This window comes from Polypterus senegalus, chromosome 3, assembly GCF_016835505.1.
Source record: "Polypterus senegalus isolate Bchr_013 chromosome 3, ASM1683550v1, whole genome shotgun sequence".
In the NCBI taxonomy this organism is placed as follows: domain Eukaryota; kingdom Metazoa; phylum Chordata; class Cladistia; order Polypteriformes; family Polypteridae; genus Polypterus; species Polypterus senegalus.
The window spans coordinates 272,288,110-272,303,070 of NC_053156.1; the positions used below are offsets into that span (position 1 = coordinate 272,288,110).

General features: G+C 37.6%; 1 protein-coding gene across 1 annotated transcript in view; it reads left to right on the forward strand.

The window, feature by feature from the left end:
- Positions 1–14,961, forward strand: part of csf1a (colony stimulating factor 1a (macrophage)) — a 90,459-nt gene that overhangs the window by 57,914 nt on the left and 17,584 nt on the right. The window contains exon 6 of the mRNA XM_039749196.1: positions 13,475–14,542. Within this exon, the coding sequence (XP_039605130.1) occupies positions 13,475–14,542 (1,068 nt within the window). The remainder of the gene's footprint in view (positions 1–13,474; positions 14,543–14,961) is intronic.

Consider the following 14,961-nt stretch of genomic DNA (forward strand, 5'->3'; position numbering starts at 1 on the left):
TGGTGAGTGAAATGACTGAAGAAAGAAACAAGAACAAATGCATTTAGCTCCTGTCTGGAACCATTTTCATCAACAACAACAACATTTATTTATTTAGCACATTTTCATACAAGCAATGTGCTCTACAAGACGAAAAAAAGAAAGTTACATAAAAAGAAAAACAAATAAGATCAGGCAATAATATCAAAGAGTATGTAACAAAGAAAATGATGAAGTCAGACGGCTGGTAGGATAGAAAACAAAAAAAAAAAGAAAAATTCCAGTTAAAAAATAAAATTTGCAGGATTTCCGAGGCCAAAATACCACCACTGGACATTTTAACAAACGTAAATATTCCTAAATCAATACTCTTGGTTTTCAGGCTTTACATGATCAGATTTCATAATGTTAGTATTGTGGACAGCTGGGGCACCTGCCTTCATTGCAACATCTCAGATCGCCACCACAGAAGAATCAGAAAAGACAGCAGAGAATAGTAGAAATTAATATGGATTGTGGATCCCTGAAGAATATGATAATTCTGAGTTCAGAGAATTCGGAGTCTATTGGGAATACAACTAAAATTTTGCTATGAAAAAGCCATATTGAAATAGGGGGTTTTTAGCAGTTTTTTAAAAGTTTTCTACAGTATTAACCTGGTGAATTTCTACCAGTAAAGTGTTCCAGATTTTAGGTACATTACAGCAAAAGGCCGCCTCACCACTTCTTTTATGCTTAGCTCTTAAAATTATGACAAGACCTCCATTTGAAGATCTAAGGTTACTACTTGGAGTTTAGGGGACAAGCATTCCAAAATATAGGACAGAGCAAGATTATTTAAGGCTAGCGTTTTAAAGTCGATTCTGAACAGAACAGGTAACCAATGTAATGACGCTAAAACTGCTACTCGGGTTTTCTTTTCCTAGTTAACATTCTGGCTGCTGCATTCAGCTCTAACTGTTACCAATTGATGCCTTTTTTAGGTAGTCCTAAAGTTAAGCAAAATGACACCTTTTATTGGCTAACTAAAAAGATTACAATATGCAAGCTTTCGAGGCAACTCAGGCCCCTTCTTCAGGCAAGATGTAATACAGAGACTGGAATTCCCTGTGCTTATATAGACACTGGGACAGACACAGCATTGGAGAACCTTTAAGTAAGACATCTTAGATGAAAAAATTAATAGATCTCTCCAGAGTAAGATTCATTTAGCAAGAGAGGAGAACAATGTATAGTCAGGATTTTTTGATACCATAACTGTCCAACAAAGTCTTTTGAAGTTTCAATGTTACAATGTGGATCTGTAGTCAGGTAGTCTGGGAAAGTCTGAGAGATGCAAACAATCCTCATATCTGACCATAAAACTCTTGTCTCTATTCAAACCGTGTTGTAATGTGTTACATTTTGGCACGAGTTTAACTTCCCATTCTTTTCTCTCTTGCTGTGTTCTGAAGTTGCCCATAAGCACTGTGGCTTTAAAGACCCTCTCACAGTGTCCATGGCTGTTGAAGTGAGCTGCTAGAGGAACATCTCTGTTGCCATTTTAATGTGGGACCTGTGTAAATTCAGTCTTTGGTGGAGTGTTTGTCCAGTTTCTCCCACATAGAGTGCAGTGTCAGGACATTTCATACAGAGAATTAGGTAGACCACATTAGATGATCTGCAGGAAATGATCCCATTATGCAATGTTCTAGTCAGCAGTGTGGTATAACTATGCAATCTGAATCAAATGTAAGCACATTTTACATATTTCCAATAGGCAGGGAGATGTGTCATTTTCTGTTGATTCACTTAAAGAGTTTTGGACAATTAGTTGCTGCAGTTTTGGTGATTGTCTGAATGCCAGGAGGAATGGTGCTGGAAGTACATTATTCAGCTTTTCGTCATTGTTTAGCATTGGCTAAAGTTCTTTTATAATTTTCAAAGTGCTTCAAGATGTGTGTTACAAGGCAACAAGGGGAATGTGGTTCTTGTTGTCTTTGTTTTTATATTCCAGAAGGTTGTGTCAGGGTATGGCAGTAGCTCTTTTTATTTCAGTGTCTGTTGTTTATCCAAGCTCCTGCAGGTCTGTCAAGAGTGCATTACAATAATCTAGTTGACTAAAAACAAAAGTGATAACTCATTTTTCAGCATCTTGTAAAGTTATAAGAGACTAACTTCTGCTATATATTTCTTAAGTGAAAAGATGCAGACCTAGTGATCTGGTTTATATGCAATTTAAAGATTGTCAGAGTTAATAATTTCCCCAAAATTTCTTTACCTCCATCTTGACTTTTAAGCCTAAGTTTATTTCTAATACCCTCACTGTACCTATGTGTACTAATTAGCAAAATTTCTGCTTTCTCCTTATTCAGTTTGAGAAAGTTACTATTCATCCATTAAAAACATTAAATCAGAGTGCCAAGAAAGACAGGGTCATTAGGCCCTATCGATAAATAAAGCTGTGTGTCATCTGCATAGCTGTGGTTGCTCCCCTTATACTTTGATATGCATTGCATGCATTAATTGCCTTTTGTCTGCCTGTCATTAAGTATTTAAATAAAGATCTTTACTAAAAGTAAAACCCTAGGATGTTTGCATATCCTCAGCTAGGATAAGGCAGTTGTTAAGTAACAGTGGGGGAAGCAAGTTTGGCAGTGGTGGTCTTTTGTGCAGTGAGATTTTGCTATGGAGAAAACACAGTTTGGTGCACAATAGTATGTTTCAGTGTGTTTTTGTTTGGAAAATATGCAGCCTATCACATTTTAAAAAGAATACTGTACTCCTCTGCGGTGATGTGAACAGGAGGGATAAATAGAATTGATTTTTCCAGTGAGAGACAAATTACATGTTTTACATAGCTGTAGAAAAGGATACAAGTAAATAAGTGTGAACAAGGTTTGAGGAAGCAGTATTCCTTATTTTCCACCCAAGAAAAAACTTTAAAACCCCACAAGACTCTTTCATGAATTTTACATTTCCCAATTGTGAAGTTATCTGTGAAAAAAACTTTCATGTCAATTCTGTAAAACCCTATGCAAATCAAAACTTTCCTGTTTTGCCTGTCACAAATTATTAGTATTAGACTAGGACAAGTATTCATTCTTCAATTTTCACATAGGTTACAGCAGCAGTTCTCAAACTGTGGGGCGTGAAGCTGTACAAAGGGGGCATCGAATAAATGAACAAGACATCAAAATTAATTTTTTATATTTTTATTTTAAATTTAAATTTGCAAGCATATAGTATTTTCAATCTAGAAAGTTCGAGACGTATTGGTATCTGTCACGAACATTCGGATAACAGTAGATCAGGTGATAACGCAGTGCTACTGTACCACATTGGCAGCGTAGCCAATATTGCCAAATTGAGCTAAATAATTTTCTGCGTATTGGGTTATTTTCATGATACAACTAACAGCGGTATAATATTTGTCGGACGAAAATATGTTTGTCTTGCAGAGATTGACTTCATCGGTGTCCTCGTTTGCGAGATTTTAAAAAATTGAAACATATTTAATAATTTCTTTACATAAAAAAAAAATAAATAAGAACAAATAATTTATTCTTTTTTTTGGGGAATAGAATTAATACCAAAAACCACACAAGGCATTTTAACAGTTATTAAATTTCAAATATTTCATCGTAGTTAGCCGAACACATGCAAATCTTACAGAAGTAAAAATGATAGGATACCACGACACCACACGAGTATCATACCTTTGTTAGTTGTATCATGGGTTACAGTATTCTCATCTATCTTATATTATGCAGGAGGTGCAGAATTATTCCAGGCAGAAAAGGGGTGGCGCGAAATATGAAAGTTTGAGTGGGTTACAGGATTCTATCCACCCATCCATTATCCAACCCGCTATATCCTAACTACAGGGTCACATGAGCCAACCCCAGCCAACACAGGGTGCAAGGCAGGAAACAAACAACGGGCCACTGCAGGGCACACACACGCACACACACACACACCCAGCACACACTAGGGACAATTTAGAATTGCCAATGCACCTAACCTGCATGTTTTTGGATCATGGGAGGAAACCGGGGCAGACACGGGGAGAACATGCAAACTCCAAGTAGGGAGGACCAGGGAAGTGAACCCGGGTCTCCTAACTTCAAAGCAGCAGCGTCACCATGCCGCCCTATAGGATTCTATGGTCACGAAAAAATCTATTTCAAACCATTCTTAAAGAAATAACAGTGTCAATCATTTTCACATTTTGACACCGGACTATAGAAACCTAAAGTATCCTATTGAAATTGGATATATCTGTGCACAGGTCAAACACTCACCTTTACCCTTAGGCACTGATATGTCATTTAATTATTCAAAGAGAGTAAAACCATGGATCATACAAGATTACATATTTTATTATCAGAGATATGTTTCTATAGTATATCACTATTTTGTATTTCATTTTTGATTGTGGGCACTACTATTATGTGCATTTTTGTGGCTGGCAATGACCACCATTACTACCATGTGGCAGCCAGAAGTCATGACCCAAAATGTTCATCGTCTCAATGCTGTATAAGATGGTGTCACATTTCCTTTTACATCCAAGTTTTTGGATTATGTACTAACATTTGTGATGCAGCCAAAGGAATTCAAACTAGGCAATTAGGACATTTTGCATGGTTTTCTGTTTTGATTTTTGATTATGTATTGGGGTTTGGTGAATTGTTATTTATTCCAGCTTTAAGTTTTTCCATTTCATCTGCTGGCTCAGCAATGTGTTGTCATTTGGTGTGCTGCTTTTCCACCAAGGCAGATGAATTTATTTTTAATTGTGCTTTGCCACAATGGTTTTTCCATCCATCCATCCATTTTCCAACCCACTGAATCCGAACACAGGGTCACGGGGGTCTGCTGGAGCCAATCCCAGCCAACACAGGAACCAATCCCAGGCAAGGTGCCAACCCACTGCAGGACACACAAACACACCCACACACCAAGCACACACTTGCTCTGTTATGGTTAGTAGCTACTAGATATTATTTAGTGCTGGCTAAAGTTGAAAAATCTCTCACAGGTCCAAAGTGTATCAACAATGCCCTTCAAGGGAAAGGAAACCATAAACATCTCTGGATTAAAGGCTTTGTGATCAGCTGGTGAAGCAAATATTCTCCAGCCCTGTCACACCTCTCCATACTATAAAATATATAAAATCTCCACTAAACCAGAAGATGTCACATGTTTTGGAAATGTCTACACAAACATTGTATAAGGCACAAGAATATAATGAGCAACCATTCAGTTATTTAAACCTACTCATTTTGGTTGCATCATAGATATATTGGGTAAATAAGAATTATTGGGTAATAATTCTGCAAAAATCTGACAGGGTCTTTTTTCAGTTACATAATTTGATATTTTGTTGTGGATTCCTTTCGCCCTTCAATTGACTATTCTAAGACAATCTGAAATGTTATGAGCAGTTGTTCAAATAATATCCTGCGTATTATATGTTACTAGAAAGATAAATGGATAATTTATATTTTTAGTTATACTATAAACACTGTTAAATATAACTCAGGAGTCATTATGCTAACACTCTTTAAAACACATATTACAAAATAAAAAGACATAGCAGAGCTAGATAAAGTTCCGAGAAGATGGACAATACTGGTTCTGGGAGGAGTGATTTAAGGAGATGAACCTTTATAGTTTAACTAAATGGAAATTAAGAGATGACATGATCAAAATGTTTAAAATTAGGAAGGGATTTAGTCTGTTGAATTCTAGCTGTTACTATAAAATAAATTCTTCAACAAGAAAATAGGAACATGACTGGAAACTTAATGGCAGACGTACACATTTTCAAATGTTTTTCTTCAGAGAACCATAGACACAAGGAATAACTTACCAAGTAATGTGGTGAAGAGTTGGACTTTAGGCACCTTCAAATCTCAGGTTCGTGGTAACTTGGACAATCTAGGTCAATAGAAATGGCGAGCTTTTCAGGCTGCATGATCTGTTCTTGCCACAGTTGTTCTAATGTTCTTGTGAAACCAAATCTGGGTTACTATGTACAGTTCTGATTTTCAAACTACAAAAAAAAAAATATAGCAGGACTAAATGTTGTGCAGAAGAAAGCAAAAATGTGCATCCTAAACTAAAGACCATGGTCTACCTTGACAGGCTTGGGAAATTGAACCTGTTTAGTCATGAGACAGAGAAGGCTCTAAGGGGACATAATCCAGGCCGTTAATATTCCCAGGCATTGACCAAGATGTTCTTATTGAAGTTATTTTGAGTAATGAATGACATATTTGAGGACACCAGTGGCAGTTAAGGGGAAGTGCATTTTGGACTGAAGTCCACAAAGAGCTGTGGTAATCTGGAACAACCTAACAAGTTGTAGTTGACACTTTTTAAAAAGTAAATGGATGGTTTATAACGACAATTTAGCTATTAGCTACCCAAACAATCTTGATGTACTGAATGGTGTTCTCACTTGTCAAACTTTTTATGTTCTTATGTGATACTCAAGAAATGAACACTATATTTATTAACAAATTATTCACTCAGTTACCATGGTGTAAGTTGGAGATCTCATAGTCCATCACCAGATTCACTTATCACTTATTAATGAATGGGTCTAAAGCAATCATGCATAACAGTCCAACATAAGGGAAAAAGATCCTGGAAGTACTTTGAAAGTTCTTTTACCACAAAAGTCACCAATGGTCTCGTTTCTTGAAGTGCAATCAGCAGTAATTAGTGCTTAACCTGTTCCACTTCATCTGTTTTACATGAAAAAATACAATATTTTAAACTCAGAAACACTTTGTAGAGACCTAGGGCCTCATGTATATTGCCATGTGTAGAATTCACATGGCATAATCACAAAAGCGGAAATGTTCGTACGCAAAAAAAAAAATCCAGATGCATAAATCTGTGTGAACGGTCACTTCCACATTCTTCCATTCCATAAATCCCAGCCAGCATGAAAAGTAATTCACATGCACGCGCCTGCTGCCCCACCCAACTCCCCCCATAATTGTGCCTCTTTGAATATGCAAATCAATATACATGGACCTTAAACTCAGCCTTCTGTAAAAAGACAATGGCAAAAGCATGGGGGGATAACAGAAAAATTTCAGATCATTAACAATATATATTATTTAAATTAAGTTAAATTTTTATTTATATAATATAATAAACATATTTTGCTGCATTTCATCTTAAAAATGATATTGTCATCATGTAGAACGTAAATATGTGCTTTATAAAGTATCTCAGGAAGTGCAATATTATAACTGTAGTGCAAGTTTACAGTGAGGTGATTGTACTTATAAGTACAAACAGTTCTACAAGGAGCACTTGATGGACTGATTGAGTGCGTTTAGAGTTCTTGGGATGAGACTTTTTCTGAACTGCAAGGAAAGGCTCTGAAGAGTTTGTCATATGAGAGCAGTTCAATAGCCAGCATGGCTGAGGCAGCGTGTGCTTGATGCTGTATCCCAATAATTCTCTTTTGGATCAGCTGCTGCTGAGCTGTGATACCCCCCTCAGATACAGTTATATAAATATTTCTAGTGGTGCACTGAGAGTAATATGGAAAAAGATGATCCACCGTGGCAACCCTTAATGGGAGCAGCTGAAAGAAGAAAAAGAAGGTGCAGTGAAAGCAACAACACTAATTCAGCTATGTTATTTGGAATACTTTGGCTATTCCGTGGACCATTATATTGTTACAGGTTAATTACAATCAGATGTCTTAATCTAATAAACAATATGCAGTTAGTTTCAGTTTATATGATAAAGCCGTGTCAGGGGTAACCACACAGGAACAGTAGCACTGCTTTGACGCTGGGTGCTGCCAGTCTGCAAAACCGAGCGCAGAACTTGTGTACGCCAGAGTATGAGCTACCGTGGAAATGTGCGTGGCTTTACGCCAAGTTTAGGTTTTATACATCACGATTTGAACGTGGAAACATTTGTACGTAACATTTTTGTGCATACGCACCGTTTATACATGAGGCCCCTGAACAAAACCTGGAATACAAAAAAAAAGAAAAAAAATCAGTGGCCCCATATACATATTACCACTCCTATATATTTTACCAATTTTAGTGAATGAAAAAATTTTAACACAAGCACCAGAAGCACTTGATTGCATAATTCCCATTTCTTGTGGAAAATGATTGAATTTACTGACATGGAAGCAGCAATGACGTGGATGGGACACAGCTATTTCTGTAGGAATTTGATTTTAATGTTTCTCTCAGACAGTCACTCTCTTATTTCAGAGTCTTGATTTCCACAAATTTTTAAACAGCTAATCTTGCTAAATAAATTTTGGTGGCACTTGTTTACAAAAATTCTTCAGCTTAAAAATTATCAAACAAACCTCTTATGATTCTCTGACATTAAAATCAGCCCTGTAATGAAGAGTTGTCATTATATTACACTATACATGCTTCGCCTTAAAATTTTATGTCTTTCTTCACATTCCCAAAAATCATAGTAGACCTTGACTTGAATTTACTACATCAACTTCTAGCTTTTCCACATATATGTATTCAGCACTAATAATCATAATTCTTTACGTTTATATAGAGCTTTTCTCACTACTCAAAATGTTTTGCAAACTCCACACAGGGAGGACGCAGGACACAAACCCATGGTCGCCTTGTTGGAGGGCAATACGCTGAATGGGGCTTAGGAAGACATGTGTCACAGGCTTGGATTTACACTGCATGATGTTAATTATTTGGAAAAACAGTGAGACTTTCAGAAGATTTTTCTGCTTGTCTATTGCTTTTAAAAGGAAACGTGTTAAATCTAAAACATCTTGCAATAATTATATTTTATTTTCAATGACTGAAATACGAGTTTTTCTTGAATCTTTTATATATACATCAGTTGTGCCGAAGTAAATACAACATGTTACCAAATACTCTATGAATGTTTTCTTACAATGGAAAATTTCCATTATTATGAAACTCTAAGCTGTGCAGAGCAACCAGTGAATGTTTTATTTTTAACAAATGCATATTTTTGGAGTAGAAATGAAAAATAATCCTTTCTGGGTCAGTTCCGCTTGCTAGAGTTATTTAAAATTTTAGACTTCAATCTCATTCTGGCTCCTCCAACTTCCTGGCTTAAGGACCTGCCAACATGATGACCTCAGAAGATTTTCACAAATCATTCTACTTATCTGTTACACATGGAGATGTCAGAAGAAAGCTGTAGTGCACGCTCATCCTTGTCCCGCTTTATGCAATGAGACATACTGTGTAGGCCTATTTCAACAAGGTACAATGCAGATAAAAAATATTCACCCTCTTTGAAGTTTTCATGTTTTATTATTATACAATACTGAAACACAGTGGATTTACTTTGGCCTTTTTCATACGGACCAATAGAGAAAGATTTTTTAATGTTAAAGTGAAAACAGATCTCTGCAAAGTGGTCTAAATTAATTGCAAACATAAAACACAAAATAATTGATCCCATAGTATACAACCCCTTCAGTACTTAGTAGACAGCCATGACAGCCTTGAGTCTGTGTGCAAAGGTATTTCTCTCTTCATCAGCTTTTAATATCTGGACAGTGCCATTTCTCCCCATTCTTTTTCACAAAACTGTTCAACAACAACAACAACATTTATTTATATAGCACATTTTCATACAAAAAGTAGCTCAAAGTGCTTTACATAATAAATAAAATAAAAATAAAAGACAATATAAGAAATTAAACATTGTTAACATAGAAAAGGAGTAAAGTCCCACAGCCAGGGTGGACAGAAAAAAGCTGTTCAAGCTGTTCTGGCTACATGGGGATTGTGAATGAACAGCCTTTATCAAATCCAGCCACAAGTTCACAGTTGGATTGAGACCTGAACTCTGACTCTGTATCTCCTGGACATTAATGTTTTTATTTTGATGCCATTCCTGTGTAGATTTGGCTTTATACTTGGGGTCATTGTCTTGCAGGAAAACACATCTTCTCCAGCGATACAGGTTTATTGTGGATTAAATCAAGTTTCCCTCCATGATTTCCCTGTTTTTGGATGCCTTCATTTTCCCCTTTACACTCGCAAGCCTTTCAGGGCCTGCTGCAGAGAAGTATCCCCACAGCATGATGCTGGCACTACCATGCTTCCCGGTGGAGATGGTGTGTTTTTGATAATGCTCAGTGTTCAAACATGGGGCTTCGTGTATAACGCCTTGCGTAGAATTCACAATAAAACATGGCATATGGACAAAGCTAAAAATGTGCTTATGCACAAAATAATTCAGATGCATAAAACTGTGCGTAAACAAAGTTCAATGCACTTTCCCTTTATACTTGCAAATTAACATGAATTTTAACACACACGCCTATAGCCCACCGCTACTCCCACCAGAACATGTGTTAAAAAGAAGAATTTCAGCAAATTCTAAATGGAGGTCCTGCTCAGTGAAGTGGTGGCAGGGAAAAACATACTATTTGGTGGCTTAAGCAGGGGTATAAGCAACAAAAGGAAATTGATGGAGTGGCACAGCGTGGCAGAAGCACTCAAAAGTTCAAGTTCAGAAAGCAGTACAGTGCCTGGAATAAAAAAAACAAGTGGCCAGATATTAAAGTCGACTTGAAAAGACGAGTCGCACCACACTGTCTGAGTGTCATACAGAAGCGTATTAGGGCCACAGAAAAACAAAAAAAAAAATAAGGACACAGTGAAGAAAAGTGTTTACTTTAATCTCAAAATGTCAATTTTATTAACATCGTTTTTTTTGTCATTAAAGTATAACTTTGTTAACTTCATCTTAAAATAAATGTTTACTAGAGTTTCTCAGACCCCATCAAAACTAATGTAGGACGTTAAATCCTTCATATTCTAAGTGTTCCCTGACCCAGTCTTTAATCACTACGTACTTCTTAAATGAGCTTCCTCTTGTACTGAGAGGAGCCACAGGCAGCGATCGCCACGCAGAATACATTACATTCATGATATTACAGCTCCATGATGTATACTTGATATAATTTTCATAATGAAATGCATAAAAGCACTGTCCCAGTAAGCATCAAACAATCCAGGCAGGAACAATCCCTGGATAGGACACCAGCTCATTGCAAGGTGAATATGAGCACACACATACCCATAATTTAACTTCATCAAATCTCCTAGCCTTCATGCCTTTGGAAGGAAACCAAAGCATGAGGAGGAAATCCAACAGGAAAACATACAAACTCCAGGGACGGTACACCAATGGACGTGACCTATTGCGAAGCACAAACGTTACCGCTGTGCCACTGTGCCCCTACATGTTTAGTTATTAAAACTACATATTATTTAAATGAAGTTAACAATTTATCTGTAAAATGTAATACACATAATGCATTTCATCATAAAAATGATATCAAATATGCATCCTAGTATTTTAACAGCATATAGTTCCAAAAGGATAGCTCTTGGAAATCTAAATTGTCATTGGACAGGAAATCAGTTATGATCTGTAAATATGCACTCTCTTTGAATTCTTCCATTTGCACCCTCCTTTAACAATGCTAAAACAGCAGTAATAGTTGGAATAGTTTGGCCATTCCATGCACCATTATATTGCTACAGACTGATTACAAGTGGCTTAAATTTTAAACGATATGCAATTAATTTCAGTGTACAGTCGATTCCTGTTAATCGGACCACATCGGGACAGGATCACTTTGGTCCTAATAACCAGCTGGTCCAATTACACGAACATGCCCTATACATGTGCAACTTAAGACGGGACATGCTATAAGTAACATATTAAAATGTCATTATGACTTTTATTGTGCTGCGCACGCGTATGGCGAACGTACAAACAAGAACTACGTACATGTACATGTACAGCTGCTTACAACTTTGTTTATTGAAAAAGAAATCTACAAATTTTTCGAAACGATCTACATAACACTCAGCATGCGAAGCACAATAAAAAAGGTTACATTACCAAATTCCAGTCAACGTTTAAAGAACTTGTCGAGTGTGATCTGACGTATTCTGTTGACGCACTGCACTTGAACAAAATCACCACAAATATCTAACGCATCAATGGGACTGCCTTAATTTCCCTCCTGCATGAAATAGTGGCACAAAGTTTCAATGCATTTCCTGGCATCCTGTGTTGTCACTTGCACTAACTCATTAGGGTCATCATCATCACTTTCGTGGTCTTCCGCTTTACGCTTACATTCGCTTTCTACGGGCGACTTGTGGCTTCTTTTTCTTATTCTCTGTCACGTTCTTTGGTCCGATTAAATGGAATTTTGGTCCAAATAAGCAAACAATATTAGACGTATGTAATATGATCTGTTTCGGTTCTTTAGGATTCGGTCCAAATAAGCGGCTGGTCCGATTAACCAGTGGTCCAATTAACCGGAATCGACTGTATTTGATAAAGCCTGCATCATGAATGCAAATATACCGTACAGAAACAGTAGCCTTGCTTTGACATTGGGGGCTGCCCATTTACAAAACTGAAATGTGCATACACATGATGTGAGGCTGCCGTGAAAATGTGTGTAGCTTGTGAGTGTGAAAAGAGGTGTACACAACTTTTTTGTGCATATGAACCATTTATACATGAGGCCCATGGTGTTTAATCTGATGGCCAAAAAGCTCCATTTTAATTTAAAAAAACCATAGAACCTACTTCCAGCTGAATTCAGAATCTCAAATACACCTTCTGGCAAACTTTGGCTGAGGTATCTATACATTTCTTTTAACAGTGGTTTTCTCTTTGTCACTATCCCAGAAAACACCCGTACATCGGTTTTTGTTTGCCCAGTCTTTCCAGTGTTAATCACTGTAGCTTGTAACTCCTTTAGAGTTTTTATACATCTCTTAGTGGCCTCTCTCACTTTTATTCTTCTTCATGATCAACATACTCTATTCAGATTTACACCTGTACCATACTCTTTCCATCTGGACTCCATGGGCTATTCAGTTATTTGGATTATTTCTTTTCTTCATCCCTTGACTTGTGCTTTACAATCATTTTAACAATGAGCTGCTTGGAGTGTTCTTTTGTCTTCATTGTGTAGGGTTGGCCACTATACTGGCTCACCACAAGTTAGACCCACCACGTAGAGGGGCATTTGTACTACAAGCAATTGAAACCTCTTGACTACATACTGACTCTGAACTGACATTGAACTAATTGTGTGACTTGTGACTTGACCTGTGATTATTTAGGGGTGGCATATTAGTGAGATAAATACACATGCAATCCATTATTTTGTGTTTTATATTTGTATTTAATTTAGAACACATTGTAGATATCTGCTTTCACTTTGACATTAAAGAGTCTTTTTTCTGTTGATCAGTGTCAAAAAACAAAACAAATTAAATGTGATTCAAAGCTGTATAGAAATAAAATGTGAAAACTGCCAAAGGGGTGAATAATTTTCATAGGCACTATAGCTAGATAGTTATTACAGTCGCAACATCTTTGAATCTCTTACAATTTATCATCATCTTAAGAGATACCAGACAATCATAGCATTTCTTTTTCCAATTTACCATAGGTACAACACCATGCCGCTGCTCTTGCCCAGCTGTGCCTGGCGCTACAGCGTGGGAATCTATTGTACCCACTGCTGCAAGGCCAGGTCCTTCAAATCCCTTTTTTGACGTGACATCAAACCAGTCCCCTGAGACATCATCTTCCGATTCTGATTCTGAGGCAGCAGAACAACGCACACCATGGAAAAGCAATATAGATCCAGCTCGAAGGACTGTGGCATCAAGTGGTACAAAGTTGCGAAAAATCACTTCCTCTTGGTCTCCTTTCTCTTCTCATCTTTATGACAGCTCTTCTGGGTCTGTGGGACATGAAGTGAAAGGTTTGATTTTAACGAAATGTCTTGGCTGCAGTTCAACTCAACAGACTTTGTCTACTGACTCTGATGATGTTGGCAACAGGGACTCTCCATCTATCTTTCCAGACTCTTCCATGTTATTCACAGCTTCCAGTGAAGAGTTATTGTCTGAAAACTACCCAAGGAAGCCTACACACAGTCCTTCTGTGTCTGACAAACTGACAGTTAAAGGCCACCTAATTCACTTTGCATCTACAGTGGTGCAGAGGGAAGCAAACCAGGGTGAAGATCACACACTTTTGAGCATTACCAGCTCCTCAGAACAAGACCTTCAAAAAATCTCTTCTGTATCCCTAATTTCCACTAAGGATGATCTGACCACTGTCACCCCAGACTTCGGTTTTCCTGATGGCACTATTCCCAGCCTGCATGTGGTAAAGTCTCCTTCTGCTCAGATTGTAAAGAGATCAGTAGATCCCCGAATGGATGTCTCTTCTGAAATAATTCAAGATCAGAAATCACCTGGAGTTGTTCCTTTCTTCCCAACAAGCTCAGAGGTGGGGCCTACCTCTGCAAAAGCTCTGCCAAATACCAGGCTGGCGTATAAAGATGATAAAAACAGCAAAAGGAAAGGCCTGGGACCTCTATCTCATTGGCCTGTGGATGCTAGTGGCAGAGGACCAAATTCACCAGATATTTTCAGAAAGCCACCATCTGCCAGGATACAATCCATTCTGAACAGTGGCCAAAATAATGTCCTAAACCTCTGGCCAGGTAGTATGTCTGTCATGTTGTGGCTTCAAATACTTAAAATGTCTCACTGCAAAGAGAACACAGCCTAAAATGCCACTTCTTCCCGTGCCTGCAATTCACTGTTTAACACAACTATCTAACCAAAATAATGGATGTGGTATAATCCCAGCATGCAGAGACTCTGGTCAAATGGATGGGAGGTGGGAGGGGGGGGTCGCATCTTGGAAAAAGCACTTCTGGTTTCTTTTAGGTTTCAAGCACTGATCGAGTAACTGGCCTAGTGTTCTTACAAATACACATAAGTGCCATTTTTTTTAATCAGTTTTTGGTTGGCCTTGTGTGTTTCCCTATCCTCATCAGTGTAAGAAGATCTAACCAACAAAGTAACCAAATGTCACTAACTAAACACAACCTCCGTGTCTCCTCTGGGCTCACTGCTT